General features: G+C 45.9%; 1 protein-coding gene across 1 annotated transcript in view; it reads right to left on the bottom strand.

Moving 5' to 3' along the window:
* The window catches only part of ZNF618 (zinc finger protein 618), a 142443-nt gene that overhangs the window by 29842 nt on the left and 96112 nt on the right, over positions 1–16489 (bottom strand). The window contains exons 7-11 of the mRNA XM_032772883.2: positions 9234–9323; positions 7296–7331; positions 6440–6517; positions 5046–5135; positions 3252–3299 (exon numbers count right to left, since the gene is read on the bottom strand). Of these exons, the coding sequence (XP_032628774.1) occupies positions 3252–3299; positions 5046–5135; positions 6440–6517; positions 7296–7331; positions 9234–9323 (342 nt within the window). The remainder of the gene's footprint in view (positions 1–3251; positions 3300–5045; positions 5136–6439; positions 6518–7295; positions 7332–9233; positions 9324–16489) is intronic.

The raw sequence follows: 16489 nt of genomic DNA, 5'->3' as shown, positions 1-16489 counted from the left end.
GTGAAACCTGAATGGTGATGCCTGGGCAATCTGACAACTCCAAAGCAGATTTTCCTTCCCTGTATTGACTGGCCAGTGTAAATGGATATGGTGTCTCATCATGTATCTCTTGAGGACACACACATCTACTTTTTGGCCTCAGAGTATCAATGTAAGAGTGGGGCTTACTTTACTCCCCTTTCTCGCAAGCTGCTCAGAGGTGGTGCTTCAGATTCAGCCAGTGAGGGCTAGGGCAGCAGAAGCTACCGCATCTGAAAATGGATGGGCAGCCAGAATCCTATGGGACAGGCAACAGCCTCTCAGGGTCACAGGGCATTATTTCCAGTAGCCTGAAGGATGCTTCAAATTTGTGATAAAAGGATCATTTTAGTCCTAGAGACACCAAATTGCAAATACTCTCCAACGTCCAAATCTAAGCAATAATGCCCGACGAATATATGCAGATAGCATCCTGTTGATCCTTTGCACATCTCCTGAACAGACACGGAAATGGAATCCACGGAACTCATTGCCACAAGATGTCATGGAGGCCAAGATTCAAAGACAGATTGGACATTTATATGGATAACAAGACAATTGAGTTATAATAGTCAATGCTAACAAAAAGAGTGCTGGAAGGCCTAAGCTAATCTCTAAATATTGGACACCAGGGTCAGGTTATCCCATAATTGCCCACTGTGGGATTTCTTGCACCTTCCTCTTATGCATCTGGTGCTGGGCACAGTCACAGCCAGGAGACTGGGCTAGACAGACTACGTGCTGGATCCAGTCTGGTAATTTCTATGTTCCACTATAGCAGCGTTACCTTGTACAGAGGGACCTTGACATGAAGTTCAAGTTTTACGCCTGCCAGATGGCGGCAGAAAAAGACATAGCCAGGCAGCCTTTTTAACAGTCTGCTGAACCTACTTAGTGTTAAAATGAAATAAAAAGATGTGTGTGGGGGGAAGGCATGGGAGCTGGCTTTCTAGCTACTTTAGTCCACTCCAGATAAAAGACTACACACATTTCCACATCAAGTTTCTGAAGAAAGGCTGGAGAAGTGATTGACTGATTGAGATGGAACCTCACCACCATCCTCCAGAAGGAATCTGGGATGCCTCTTCAAAACTACATTAACTTTGAAGAATGTGATAGAAGGTGATTGCTTCCAAGTGCCTGGAACTTGATACTCCAAGCTGATGTCACTGCTGCTTGGAAAGTGACCGGCCACTTAAAAAAAAATCTGAGCTCATAGCTATCAAGTTTTCTATCTACCAGGAAAAAGCCCCTATTCTCCTCTGGAACATCCTACCTGATGCCAGGGCAGTGAAAGACCAGGTGATGGGATCTCACCCAGTACTGCTCACTGAGATGGAAGAAGCACAAACAGAGGTGTATCCAACCTCATGAGAACTTTGTCCTCTTAGCTGGTATGAGCCTGTGGGCAGGAACTAAGCCCACTATTGACAAGGACTGTTAATGCCTCCTTTTTGAAGGGAACAATGGCCATGGCCTTAAAGAAACAGTCACTGGTTTCCATGATCCTTTCACGTCTGGTTTTCATCATGGGAGTGATAGATGCCGATGCTCAAGCAGGTTTTATCAGACCCTACTACTCTGCACGAGTAACTATGAAGTTTGCTACCACATCTGTAGTGCTCTGGTTCCTCCCTTGCAAGATTCCACAGCCTGTATTTAACAAGCCAAGAAACTGGAGGCTTTTTTGTTCGGTCAGAATCTCAGCTGTGCTGGTTCTATCAACACTGTAAACCATAGTGTTAGGGGACCCAATCACAACACAGCCATCCCCTACCACGGATAACACACAGGTCCGTCTGGTGCCATAGGTGCGACCTTATGCATGTTTTCAATATGTCTCTAAATCTTCCTCTGCCATGAACAGCCATGCAGCAATGGTTGGGGAAATGTTTAAAACCCACTTACAATCCGAGAGAGAGCCATGTTCTCTGGTCTGAACTGTGTTGTACAAGGGTCCTCCCAACACAGGTTTTTATATAGTGTAGATGGACCTTTCGGTGACACAGGAACAAGTATTTTTAAAAAGTGACCTCCCCCCAACTCTAATAGGATGAAATCACGTCCTCCTCCCAAAGCTGTGTATCTTACTGAGGCACTTGGCATTAAGAACTCCTGGAGATCATCCCAACTCACTGCAACTGCTCCCTCCTCTTCGGGAACGCGTCTCCAATCTGCACAGAAACCAGTGACAGCTCACGGGTTGTATGGACCCACAATCACACTGAAAGCTGCTGAAGACCCCCCAGGATGGGAGCCCTCATCTCATCCTCCCTTTGGTCTCGTTTTCAAATAGCATCAGAGAAGAAAAAGAGAGAAACTTCAGCAGGGAAACTGAACTCAAGCAAAGAGACACAGAAAATCTGAGTGCTATGGCTGGAGCTTTCCTTGCCTGGCCCCACTCTGGCTACTCTTGCAGGGTTGGTGGGATGACTCACTATTTGCAGACTCCAATGCCACAGGCCAGGGCAAAGACAAACTCGCCTTTAACGCCCTAGGTTGCCAGTGGATTGATAAGTGTCTCTCTCTGCACCAAAACTGAAGTGTTCAAGGTCACCTCATGGGACTTTGGAGCCATGCAAGGCAAGGGAAAACACCAACAGCTGGCCTGTTTTAGTAACCAACCCAATCACTAGGGCCAGTGCTTTGTCACAATAAAGTATCTGAAAAGTCTTTGGGCATGTAAAACAGACTGGGGAAAATCAAGAATGCATCGTTTAAAAAAACTCTTAAAGTTGCAGGTGACATTATTCTGAAGTGTGTTTTAAAACTAATTAAAACCATTTACACGAAATAGTTTGAAACCATTTACACAGCCATTCTCCCAACCAACACGAGGTGAGGAGCAGGGGCAGCTACCTCTCTGCCTGCACGGCTTCCCTGCCTTTCCTTTGGCCAAGCCAGCAGCAGATGCCGTGCTGCAAGGATGCTTCTCACACCAACTCTGGAAACTCTGTGCCTCTTCCTCCAAAAATCAGAGACCACTATGAAATCCATGGCCTCTCCCATGATACAACTATATCCCTAATTATGAGAGCACCTAATCCCTCAGCCTCCCTGCAGCCCAGGTTTTAACTCAGTAGCTCTCCTGGATCTCACTGAAATGAACTAAACTCCACCTTCTCTCTCCCCGCCAATTCTCCCCCACAGATTGTCCTCAATCATGAGGTTTTTTTAAAGCCACAAGAGACCCAGAATCTAAGATTCCATTGACCCAAATGCAGCCTTCTTACTTGTCTTGTGAATTTCTATCAGATGCTGGACTGAAAATCCAAAATGTTCTGCATAGACAGGAAGGGGAAGATTTCTGGTGGGTCATCCAGCAGCTGGAATCAGAACCCAGGGGTCTTTTCATATAGATACTTCCATGAGAAGTATAAACTTGTGTTTTTCTACTCCGTGGGCTATCGGGGCTATAACCAGTAGCTGTTTTATGTTATTACCAGGAAGAATGGAGAGATCACCTTTATATTGGCACATCCTGGGAAGGTGAGAGTCTATTCTAGGTGAACAGGGAACCCATGCTAAATCCATAGCACAATGTTCCTTATTTAAACAAGTTGCTGTGTAGAGCATCTGACTGGGAATCCCAGAGCCTTGGTTAACCAAGGACCCATCTATGCTGTAGAACTGACCTAGTGCTGACAATCACCAGTGACGGGTCTCCTCTGATGCCATCTACACCTGTAGTTAAGATCATTTCCTACTCCAGCTGAGGGATGTCAGGAGAGACCAACTACTGTGGACATCTGTGAACAGTGGGCTAGTTTACTAGTGTAGATGGGGCCTTAGAAAATTAATTCTGTGAAAGTGGGTGACAGAGACGGCCTGTACTTTCATACCTTGCACCATTGTCCTCGAAATTATCTCAATACCCTAGAAAATTTGTAATGAAACTGGCAAGCTGTTAAGAGCCAGTTACTTTTGACCTTCCTTAAAAGTACAGAAGGCCGGTGGACAGTGTCTCCAGTTTATTGTGGATAAAAATTATATTCACTCCATTAATAAAATAATAATAATTAATCATTCAAAACCTAATTACAACAGCAGCAATTTTGGTGAGTTATTGAAGAAACAAGGTGTTAGCTCCCCCTGCTGGCTACAGGTGAGCAGTTAATTAAAAGCTAATTCCAGAGCCATGCATACCCATCCTCCACTGATAGTCATTATGGACAGAGATGAGAGCAAAACAGCACCCACAATGGCTTCTAGCCATTAAAATAAAAATACAGTACAGGGCAAAAACTGGGAAAGGAACACATGGATGAAGGTGGAAGTGTCCGAACCAGCCCCCAAACTCTGCCAGAACGAATGCAATTAGAATTTTCCGGGACTATTTCACTAGAAGTTTACATATAAGCTACATCTAACTGCTGTTCATGACCTCTCCTTTATCTGATAGTTCTGCCCTTCAGAGTCTAGCTTTCAGTGTCTGCGGTGCTGCAGCAGCTCCCTGGCTCAAACATTTTATCGGCGCTGTGGTTTAGCATCGAACTGATCAAGTAATTTTCATAATTTCACAAACCACTTTGAACTCACTGTCTGTACCAGTTTCTTGGGAGCATGTAAGAAAAACTGTCTCCCTACGGCATGCACGCTCATTTGTTATTTAGCGCAGCTTAGGAGAGCTTGGCTGTGGACGCTGGTTTGTTACCGTATGGTTGCTTGGGAAAGCAGGCAGTAATTTGTACAGGAGTGTGCTTGTGTATAGAAAGACAGAGAACTGGAGCTTGTTATTTAAAAAAACAGACACCAAAAAATGGCACTGATTCTGCAGACAGATGGTAGAAAGGTCAGTCAAATTATGGATCTTCCTAACTTTTAACAGCATCTCTTTAAGAAATGGTTTCATCTCTGCTTTACAACGTTCTGGTCAGCATACCTTCGGCTGCCTAAGAGCCGTATGCACACTGGGTGCAATGGAAGAATACATCAGACTGGCTTCTTTCCACTATGCCCCCAAAGTCAATTACCAACCATTGTAAATCATACTCTGTAATGAAACAGATCTCCAGCAGGATACTCACTAATAGGTGCATGCAGCGCCACATGTTCCTGGTAGGGAGTGTAATATTTGTACTGCTTGCCACAGAATTCACATGTATAATTGCCAGTTTCTGTGAAGATGAAACAAAGACTCCGTAAGAAAGGAATCCAGCATCACCTTGCATAATTACTTTCTTTCTTACTTTTTATGTGTGAACTTGGAGCTTGATAAAAAGAAATAGTGGAATTCATAGTCCTTCATTCTGACAGGGGGCGTTTCAAGCATGCATTGAGAAATACTTTCACAAAGGGAGGTGAAGCACTGTGATCTGCACCCATAACCTGCAACCTTTTTCTCCTACAGATGGGAAAATTAAACCCCAGATGCTACATGGTGGACTCAGTACAACCATCCCAATAGATCTGAACAGCACAGAAGGTACTCACAGGTTAAGTGAGCTGCCAAAAATCATACAATGAATCAGATGCAAGACAAGGGCAAGAATCCCAGCCTCCTGACCCCCTGTCGCAGCCAGGAACCAGTGGTCCATGCTGTCTCTCCCTATGCATCGGCAATGGCTATATACAGCCAGTGATGGATAAACCACTGAATGTTCAAATAGGCTCCCAGAAGTGCAAGTTTTGATTCATACTTCCAGAATTTACTGGGATTGTAAAACTGGGCTGGAAATCTCAGGAGAAAAGGCTTTCCTGCAAGACCTGTGGTACTTCCTGTGTCTGTTGGTGCTGCAAATAGCACAGAAATGTCTCGGTATTTTAGCACTATCCCTTTCAGCCAGAGCCAGAGAGATCAGACCAGGGCAGAACCGCAAACACAGGAAAATAACAAACGTGTTAACCCAACATTTTCTAATTTAAAAGGTTCAGCATGAAGTTTGGTCAAAGTCCGGTCATTTCTTTGTTTTATCTGCATTGGTTGCCCATCTGACAAGCAGGCAGTGTGCAAACTGCACCTGTCCTCCAGTCACCTCTGCCAAGGTACCTCAACCCCTAACCTGCAACTGGGATAAACTCTACCAAACTTCCTTTCAGCTGTGACCTAATCCTGGATTTGAGCACACGCTGCCAAGGTGAAAGGTGAGTGCACTCATCCATGCCAACCCCCTCACCACAGAACGCCACACTGTACTTTACGAGAAGGGGATTTGCATTAAGAACAAATAATTTCCTGGACACTTAAACATGTAAAGAAGGGAACTTCTGTAGATGCTTAAAATACAGTTCTCAGTTTACGTGGCTGCTGGGTTTCCTGTTTATTAGAAATGAGATGCATCCCGCAACAACTTTCAAGTTTCAGCATCTTCACGTAAGTGTATTGATCTCCCACTGTTATCCAGGAGGAACTTTAGCAAGAGCCAGGTTTGAACCCTTATGCTATGTTTTATGACTTTCAAAACTGTATTATAAATCATACTTGGACCAATCTTCTGAAATGGTTCTGGCTCCTCCTCTTTCACTTCATCTGCTGCTATGACTGTCTGGTCATAAGGATCTGCAAAAGAACAAAACCAGCAGAGAGCTGACAACACCCCGAGGCTTTCTGTACACAGTCACAAGCACTGAATGCACTGGCACGTGTAGTTATGTTTCTATCCGACACAGGATTCCAAACCACAATGTTCAAATTTCCCTCTTTCAGTGCCTCTCACTTACCATCCCTCATGCCCTCACAGATATTAACCCCTTCTAGCACAATATGATTTGAAGATAAATCAAAAATCAGAGAAAGATTGCACAAATTTCAAAGCTTGATTTATATTTTCTGTCTTCCACTGCACCCCTCCCCCGAAACTAAATGTTTTACCCTGTTTGAAACTGGGCATAGTAATGAAGTATACATTCAGCAAACACTGGGCTAGGTGGACCTTTGATCTAACCCAGTATGGCCATTCTTATGTTCACTGACCAATGAGGTTAAGCTTTGCCGTCGAATGGCACAGCTTGTAGCCAATCAGAACCCAGTCCATTTTATGAAGTAATTTCATTTATGCCACAAGTAATTTCAAAACGACTAACACACTTATCGTTTGTTTCTCTGATTTTCACAAGTCTAGATCAAACGCATATGCAACAAAAGCCTGGTATCTAATAGGGCTGGGCATCATGCTACTGGCTGTACATAACATTGCTGTGCACTGAGAGACCGAGCTGGCGCCCACGTAAGTCAAGGACAAAATGCCATTGGCTTCTGTGAGTGCAGAACTGGACATATTGTGCCTGAATGCTTGTAAAGGTCTGTGAAATAAAGCACACAAAGGATCTCTGCTTACCTGCCCGGTTTTCTGGGGCCCCTTCCACACTAAAAACTAACACAGAATAGAAGAAGGGATGGGGGGGGAAACAAAACAGAAATTAAATCCTCTTAAATGGCCTTGTTTTACTCCTGTATTTCATCCACAGGGTCAATGCAGAATAAGCCAGGTTCCCTTCTCCCATCCCACATCTCCCAGGTAGCATTCACACAGGGAAATACTTGAGCATGCCCAGCCCTAGTGTACATAGATCCTCAAGGCCTTTGTTAGAACACACTGACATAGATGCACAGCTGCCTCGCACCCATGTCTACTGAAACACAACCAATCACTCAGAGGCATCCAAGCAAGCGCTGTCTTAGAGAAACACAAGTGGCAGCCATTTTAAAAGCTTCAGCTTCCTTATTAGCTTTGAACTAGAGTGATGACGACACATTTCAAGTAGAAGCAGATGTGTTGGACCAGGTGACCTCCTGAGGTCTCTTCCAACCCCAGTCTTCTATGATTCTATGTTTAGCTTATCTTTCAATCCCAGTGACTTAATGTCTATGACCCCACATGAGGTGACGGAGAATCCAGCACCATTACAGGGTGCTGGGGAATGCCAACCGACCTTAATGCTAGTCTCAGGGTTCCAAAATTTCAATCAAAAACAGAAAATGTTTTTTTGACAAAATTTCTTGTGAAAAACATGGGGGCAGTATTGGTCATGAGTACTCTGCTGCATCTGGAGCAGCCTATGGCACAGATATTGCCTGCTGCACCTTCCTGACTGAGTAAAGTGCAGCACTGACAGCTCTATCTGCCATGAGGACGAACATGGCTAGGGTAAATAGGGCAGCAAACACATAAAAATAATGTAAAAAATCCTTAATATCGTTAAAATGAAACAGCCGCCAGTTGTTCTAGGTTGCCAGCATTCACACTGACACAATTCAACATGTTTAAACAGGAAAACAATCCTTTAAAGCAGAGCTGTGGGAATAACTGATTTTTTCCATTCACTGGCAGTTCTGGGAAAAAATAAAATCATTCTGGGACTGAAAGGAACCAGGATGGAATTTTCAGCAAAACAAAAAGTAAAAAAAAAAATCATGTCAATTAAAACACAAAACATTTTGGTTTTAGGCACCATTCACAAAAGTGAGGTGAATAGCCCAGTAGTGCGGACACTCATTTGTGATGGGAGAGACCCAGATTGAAATCACTGCTCTGGGGCCAGGTCTTTGTATAAATAATCCCAGTTCTGCAACAAGGACTTGAACTCAGGCCTCCCACATCCCACACGAGTGCCCTAATCTCCAGGCTGTAGGCAGAAGTAGACCCTCCTTCAGCCACTTTATGAATTTCACCAGGAAAATAAAGTTGTTTCCTTTCAGACATGTCAAAACGAACCATTCTGACATTTCCAATAAAGATTTTTTTTCAACCAAATCAATTTGCCAAAATTGACACAAATTCTCAAAGTATTTTTTTGGACCTGAATCTGCATTTTTCAGTGAAAAAAGTTTTGCCGCAATCTCCTTTGAAGTCCACTGGCTCAGACATAGGCACATCAGTTCAGAACTGCATTGGCTGGCAAATCTACCTGCATTTGGATCTCTGTATTGATCCCACAGAGAGCCATGCTGAGGTCAGAAACCAGAGACAATACGACCTTGCCTAGCCAAGGGCTAGGCTGGCAATTTACCTGGAGGCCCTGTAGTAATCCTCAGCTTTAATACGAAGACATGGCTTGCTGAGACTGCAGGTCCCAGTATGAGGGTGTTATCTCGATCCAAATAGGTTGAAGCAGAGCAGGTTAGGACCTGATTTCTTTGAGCTTCATGGTAAGGTTGTGTGCCACTGTAAGACCCCATGGCAGCATTTTGCCCATGAATCACACTTTGTCTAACCCCACATAAAATAATCATTATTTCCCAGCCTAATTTGACAAGGGGCTGAAGCAGTACTCACCATCCACCGCATGCAGGTCTCTGTGCTCTTGGAAACAGCTGTAGTATTTATATTTTTTCCCACAAATGTCACATGTGTACCTAAAATTGTCTGTAGGAAGAAGGAACAAATTCGTTTTAGAAACATTGGGGTGAAACGCAAGAGCTCCAGTGGACATTTCTGAATCATAGGATCCATCCATTCACCCCCACTTCCCCCAGATTCTCTCTCAAATGGCTTACCCACTGGAGCAATCGTTGCTGCACACCTACCCAGGTGTGCATCATACACTCTAGCTTAAGACATTCTCATGAGTTTCAGTCATAGGAAAAGCCAGACAGTTCAGTTGTCCAATAAAACCTGAACAGGACCCACATAGCACTGGAGAGGGGCCAGAACAAGCATGAGTTCCACAGCTGCCACTACAGCTGACATTGGCCCAGGAAGGCTGTTCTGGGGTCTCCTCCAGAAGTGCAGAACTGAAATAGCAGGCAGTTGTAGGTCATGATTGAGGTGCATTGGCAGAGCTATGCAAGGACCCAAACACTTGAATACTGAAGAGTTGTTGGAGACCATTGACAATATATTGACTAAGCTAGGCATGGTGTAAACGTGCATATGGGGTAATTTCATGAGCACCATGCACACTGATATTGGGGGTGGGGGGGGGGGCAGAGAGGACCACCCCCATCCTGTAAAGCGTAGTTCCTCTGTTAGAGTGACTGAGACAAGGGCGCAGTCATACTCCAAAGATCTGTTCCTGGGGCATCTGTTAGATCTACTGGCTGTAGCAACAAAGATGTTTTTCTGCTGTTTACACCTCTTGTTAGTTCTGCAGAGCCAACATAGCTGAGGGCTGGTATCATGAGCCTGCTGATGTTTGCTTACCTGGGACCCATGAAGCCAGGTCCCAGTCAGAGGCTCTACCCTGGTGGTCCTATTGGTGGAGTCCCAGAGCAGCTGACTGGCCCGCTAGCCCTACTCAAACCGGGGGCAGGAACAGGGAGCTGTCTGAACTGGGTTCCACCCTGTTCTGAACTGTGTGCCTTGCGGCTTTCACTCCCGCTGCTTGAGTTCCTGGCATCCTGACCCGGGGTGACTTCTAGCATCTGATCCGTGCTTCTGACCCGCCTCTGACCCCTTAGTGTCCTGGCCTAGCCTGACTCATGATTACTATCTCCATTTTGTCTCTGCTTCTGACCCCGGTATCCTGACCCCGCCGCCTCCTGTCTTGTGACCCTGGACTCTGGCCCTGAATGCTGGCTCTGTCTGCCCATGACCCGGCTGCGACAGCTTGTTTGGACCACAGTTACTTTGAGGGAACGAGCTTGATGCGAGGATGGACCCAGCAGCACCACTGCAGCCACTAGAAGCATCAGACTCGCCCGGATGTGCCCTCCGCCTCCAGGCAAATAATCCAGCACTAAAGGCCCAAGTTGCCCAGCTGACCTCAGATAATCAGCGGCTGCAGGAGCAAGCGAGGCAGATCAGCACTGAGAATACCGTGCTGCGCACAGTGCAGAGTGCCTTGACCTCAGCAGTTTCGGTGCTTCATGAACCCATGCCAGTGGCTGCAATGTCCCCAAATCCATTCCTCTGACCAGGTTAAGGTGGCCCTGGTAATCAGCCTGCTGACAGGAGACTGTCCCCTGTAGGCCATTATTCAGGGACACAGCCCCCAGACCCAAGGCGGCTCGAGTAGGCGTAGCTGCCCACACTGAAGCACCCACTGGAGGAACTATGGAACTTCCCACCAAGCACCATAACTATGCTGAATGTCTTTGAGAAGAAGAATGCAGAAAACCTCCCCCTGCACTGGGACTATGACTGCCCCATAGAACTTCAGCCAGGGTGATGTTATCACTTGGATGGATATAATAATTGGAGATATACCAATCTCCTAGAACTGGAAGGGACCTTGAAAGGTCATTGAGTCCAGCCCCCTGCCTTCACTAGCAGAACCAATCTTTGCCCCAGATCCCTAAGTGGCCCCCTCAAGGATTGAGCTCACAACCCTGGGTTTAGCAGGCCAATGCTCAAACTACTGAGCTATCCCGCCCCCCAATAAAAGAGATAGAGGAATGCTATACATAGACTGCATAGAATCATAGATTATTAGGGTTGGAAGGGACCTCAAGAGATCATCTAGTCCAACCCCCTGCTCAAAGCAGGACCAATCCCCAAATGGCTTCCTCAACGATTGAACTCACAACCCTGGGTTTAGCAGGCCAATGCTCAAACCGCTGAGCTATCCCCTCCCACCATATACACAATGTTAGAGCCTGAACTGATGCTATTGTGAGAATATCTCCAAGGGAACCTGGCCTGGAGGCTCATCTGCAAATCAACTTCACCAGCCGGCACCCCGGTCCTTTTCATAAAAAGAAAGGATGGAAGCCATCGTTTCTGTGTTAATTACCAAGCCCTAAAGCAGATAACAATCTGGAACCTTTACCCACTACCTCTGATCCTTGAGTTATTGGACCTCGTGGGGATTGCCTGCATATTCATGCATCTGGATCTCCGGGGTGCTTACAATCATCTCTGTATTCGATAGGGGCATGAATGGAAGATGGCCTTTCAGAATGGCTATGGCCCCTTGGAATGTTTAGTTATGCCAATCAGACTGACACACCAGCAACGTTCCAGCACTTTATTAGCAACGTGCTCCGAGACCTGCTGGACCAGTTCGTGACACTTAGACAACACACTGATCTTCTCAGACGAACTGGACCAACACACCACACGTGCCCATATAGTCCTGGGGAGATTACGACAACACAGTCTCTGCACTAACCTGGAGAAGTGCTCATTTGATCAGATTTCATCTGAGTTCCTGGGATTCATCCTGTTCCCGGAAGGAATCAAGATGGATCTGCACAAGGTCCAGGCTGTCCGCAACTGGGTAGCCCCCCACAATGTGTGTGACCTTTAATGTTTTTTAGGCTTTGCAAACTTCTACCACAGGTTCATTTAGAATTTTTTAAAACAAGCCGAGACCCTCGCTGCCCTACTCTGTAAAAACACCAAGTTTCATTGGTCACCCAAGGCCTAGCATGAAGCTCTGAATTGAATCTTGCTTTCACCACTGCTCCAGTATTGACCCACCCCAACATGGCACAAGCTTTTGTTATGGAAGTTGATACCTCTAGAATAGGACAGGCCACAAATTCAGAATGATCTGGACCTTTTGGTAAACTGGGCACAAGCAAACACTATGCATTTTAATACGGTTAAATGTAAATATCTATCTATCTATCTAGGAAAAAAGAATGTAGGCCATACTTACAGGATGGGGGCTCTATCCTGGGAATCAATGACTCAGAAAAAGATGTGGGGGTCATAATGGCTGATCAGCTGAACGTCAGCTCCCAGTCTAACACTGTGGCCAAAAGGGCTAACGTGAACTTGTGATGCATAAACAGGGGAATCTCAAGAAGGAGCAGAGAGGTTGTTTTTCTTCTTTTGCACTGATGCAACTGCTGCTGGAATCTTGTGTCCAGTTCTGGTGCCCACAATTCCAGAAGGATGGTGATAAATTGGAGAGGGTTCAGAGAAGAGCCATGAGAATGATAAAAGGATTGGAAAACCTGCTGTATAGTGAAAGACTCAAACAGCTCCATCTATTTAGCTTAACAAAGAGAAGGTTAAGGGGTGACTTAATTACAGTCTATATGAACCTAGATAGGGAACAAATATTTAATAATGAGCTCTTCAAGTCAGCAGAGAAAGGGATGACATGATCCAAGAGCTGGAAGTTGAAGCTAGACAAATTCACACTGGTAATAAGGTGTTAATCTTTGACAGAGAGAGTAATTAACCACTGGAACAACGTACCAAAGGTTGTGGTAGATTTTCCATAACTGACCATTTTTAAATCAAGCTGGGATGTTTTTCTCATAGCTCTGCTCTAGGAATTATTTGGGGTAGTTTCAGGGCCTGTGCTATACAGCTGGTCAGACTAGATGATCAGAGTGGTCCCTTGTGGCTTTGGAATCTATGAATCTACTAGCCTAAGACACAGGAAAAGCCCCATGGAGAAATGTGCAGTCAGATACAGGAGATTCAGCTCACGCAATCACAAAGAGCTGGATGAGGACATAGGAGGGCAAGGCAGGAACACTATATGCAAACTATCTACAAATCACTATGTAATCTGCAACTGCCATCAGCAAAATAAAGGAGGCAGCTTGGGTTGCGCTGTTGGAGGACCAGTCCTTGAAGCCCAGGCAGCGGTAATCTCAACACTTCCCAGATCCTGCTGAGTGTACTGCACACATCCCGGGCTACTGTGCCTTATAGGAGGACAGACAGCATGTAGTGCGTGCTGCATCACAGGAGAACAGAGTTTCTCCCATTAGTGACATCACTGTTTCAGCTTAGAAAGCATGAGCTTCACAGAAGACAAAAGTGGTGTGTGACGATGAAGAGGAATAAGAGCACTTCCCAAGGGGGATATAATTGATGAATCCCTCTCTCTCTGTCTGAAGTCTAAGGGAAATGACTCCTAGCAAGGCCTGCAGAGTCTTGGAGGTGAAGAGGGCCCAATACATTCAAAGAACAGCAGGTCCAGTAGACTACTGACACTTTGGTGGTTAGGCTGGCCCCTGGTCACGTTTCCCAGGCTCCATCAGAGTGCCACTTTATCAGGAATAACCCTTCCCTCCATCTGGACAGGAGAGCCCCTGCTGTAACAGAAGACAGATAATATGGACCCCACGCAGAAGGCTCCTGGGTTTGACCTTCCACAGTCATCTTGGTCAACTCTGAATCAAATCCAAATCAAGCATGGTAGATGTGGACATTTAATGCAGAAATGGAAAATCAAGGACTCCCTGGTGTGTGAGTGTGGTTCCCCACGACAGACCATCAAACATATCATTGTCTACTGCCAATTGATAAATATGAAGGCGGCATCATTGCAATAAATTCTGCTGCCATTTGGCTCCATCAACTTCAGGTGAAATTGAAGATGCTGCTCTATCCCAGTCATATGAAAGAGGATGACAATGACCTAACTGAGAAACCTTCGTGCGCTCACTGGGAGCAGTGGGGATTTGTGCTGCTGCCACGGCAAGCCCAAATGTTTGAACTGGCTGGGAACAGTACTCCAAGGGGGATGACATGGCTAGTGCCATAGCCTGGAGGTGAAGGCATTGGGCCCTGACACAACTCAGCCTTGGCTACAGTGACAACTGTAGGGAACCCCGCACTGATGCGGCTTCACCGGCACTAACAGCAATGGGGCAGATGGCGTACACTGACAGCATTTTAGCACCATGTCACTTACATTTGCTCTGAGCAAGATTAGTCCATACACTAGTAAAACTATTGGATGATGGTCTCTACACTACCACCCTGCCAGCATCAGTAGAGCTGCACCAGGGCTAGAACTATATGATATGTATCATGCAAAAATTATCTGCTTTACTGCAACCACCTTGCCCTTTCAACGGCACCAGGCGAGGAAAACCCCTACCTAAGCATGCGGAAGGCTCACAATTATACCAGGGAAATTATTTTCATCAAGAACTTTGTTTATTAACCAAGAATGTCTGGGAATACAGAGTGCACGTTACACTAACAGCCATTCTTACACCTCAACCTAACACTTGGGGAAAGAAATTAGTTGTTTGAAGCATGCAGAGAGTCAGGCCCACACCTCACGGGTATTCACAACAGCTGGGCAAGCAGTAGAGTCCCTGCTCTAAACCAGACCATGGAGCTGCTGTTACTGCAATGTTAGAGACTGACACACACATGTAAAGAAATCCAGTGCTAAAGTCAAATTCCAGCAGACATCCTTAATTCTGATCATTTAACCCAAGTAGGGCAGGGATCCCCGATCAGTGAGGAAGCTGCATTTCTGGGAAGCAGTGGCTTTCAGTGTGCACCTCCAAGGTGGTTACACGTACCAAGTCATCCCATAAGTGTATTTAAATAATTTAGATAAGTGTATTTCCATGAAATTTACACAGCGACTCTTTCTAACATTTATTAGTGGAGCCAATAAATGCAGTAAAAGCAACTAGGGTGACATGGAACAATCATTTGTGGGTGAAAGAAACTTGAAATAAGGACTGTTTGCTGTTGAAGTGTCCCAGAGGTGTAGATGACGACGTTTAGCTACTCACGAGGCAATTCCCCGAGAGTGGATAGGATTTCTGCCACTGTCCGTCCTGGTCTTCTCCTTGTCGGTGAAAGCAAACTCAGCTCTGGGAGAGCAACACACAGCAGCACGGGCTGTATGTGCAGACTGACCCTGTCTCAAATACTGTAGCTTCAGGGTTTTCTGTGTGAATATTTTAAGACTGGGCAGATTACAGAAGTGGAGAAAGGCAGGAATCCAAACCAGACTCCAGGTGCTGGATGGGTTTAATCATGAGCAGCCCTGTAAGTTCATCACAATGTCCTGAATCAACCTTCAACAGTTCCAGATCCTCACAGAAACCCTCAGCAGTGGGCATAACCATGGATATCCTGGCAACTGCAGTCCTAAGCGAGTGAGGCACAGACAGAATAAGGTTCTCACAAGCCATCTGAAAAGACAGTTACCTTTTCCATAATGTGTTCTTCGAGATGTGTTGATCATGTCCATTCCACAATAGGTGTGCGTGCTCGCCACGTACACTGGTGCTGGAAATTTTTCCCCTAAAGTATCCCCTGGAAGTATCCGTGGCGCCTCCATGGTGCGGTATAAGGGGCGCTGTGCGCTCCCCCCACCCTTAGTTCATTCTTGCCAGACAACTCCGACAGAGGGAAAGGAGGGTAGGATGTGGAATAGACATGAGCAACATCTCGAAGAACACCAGTTGAAGAAGAAAAGACAGTTATCTTTTCCATGAGTGATTGCTCATGTGTATTTCACAAAAGGTGATTCCGAGCTATACCTGTTGGAGGTGGGTAGGAGTTCACAAACTCTTGGGATGGAGCACAGCCTTGCCGAACCCAGTGTCTTCCCTGGTCTGGGAGACTATCGCATAATGCAAGGTGAACAAGTGAACTGCAGACTAGATGGCAGCCCTACAAATGTCCTGAATGGGGACATGGGCTAAAAAGGCAGCCGACGAGGCCTGCGCCCTAGTTGAGAGTGCCTGCACAATCGACGGCAGGGGGATTCCCGCCAAGCCGTAATAGGTACATATGCACGAAGTGATCCCATTGGAGAGCCACTGAGAGGAGATCAGCCGACCCCTCATGCGTTTGGCCGAGGTGATGAACAGCTGCGAACTTCCTGAATGGCTTAGTCTGTTCCAGGTAAAAGGCCAGAGTCCATC

This window comes from Chelonoidis abingdonii, chromosome 24 (genome assembly GCF_003597395.2).
Source record: "Chelonoidis abingdonii isolate Lonesome George chromosome 24, CheloAbing_2.0, whole genome shotgun sequence".
NCBI classification, from domain to species: Eukaryota; Metazoa; Chordata; order Testudines; family Testudinidae; genus Chelonoidis; species Chelonoidis abingdonii.
The sequence above is the reverse complement of the archived record's forward strand: the minus strand, read 5'-3'. Positions and strand labels throughout refer to the sequence as shown.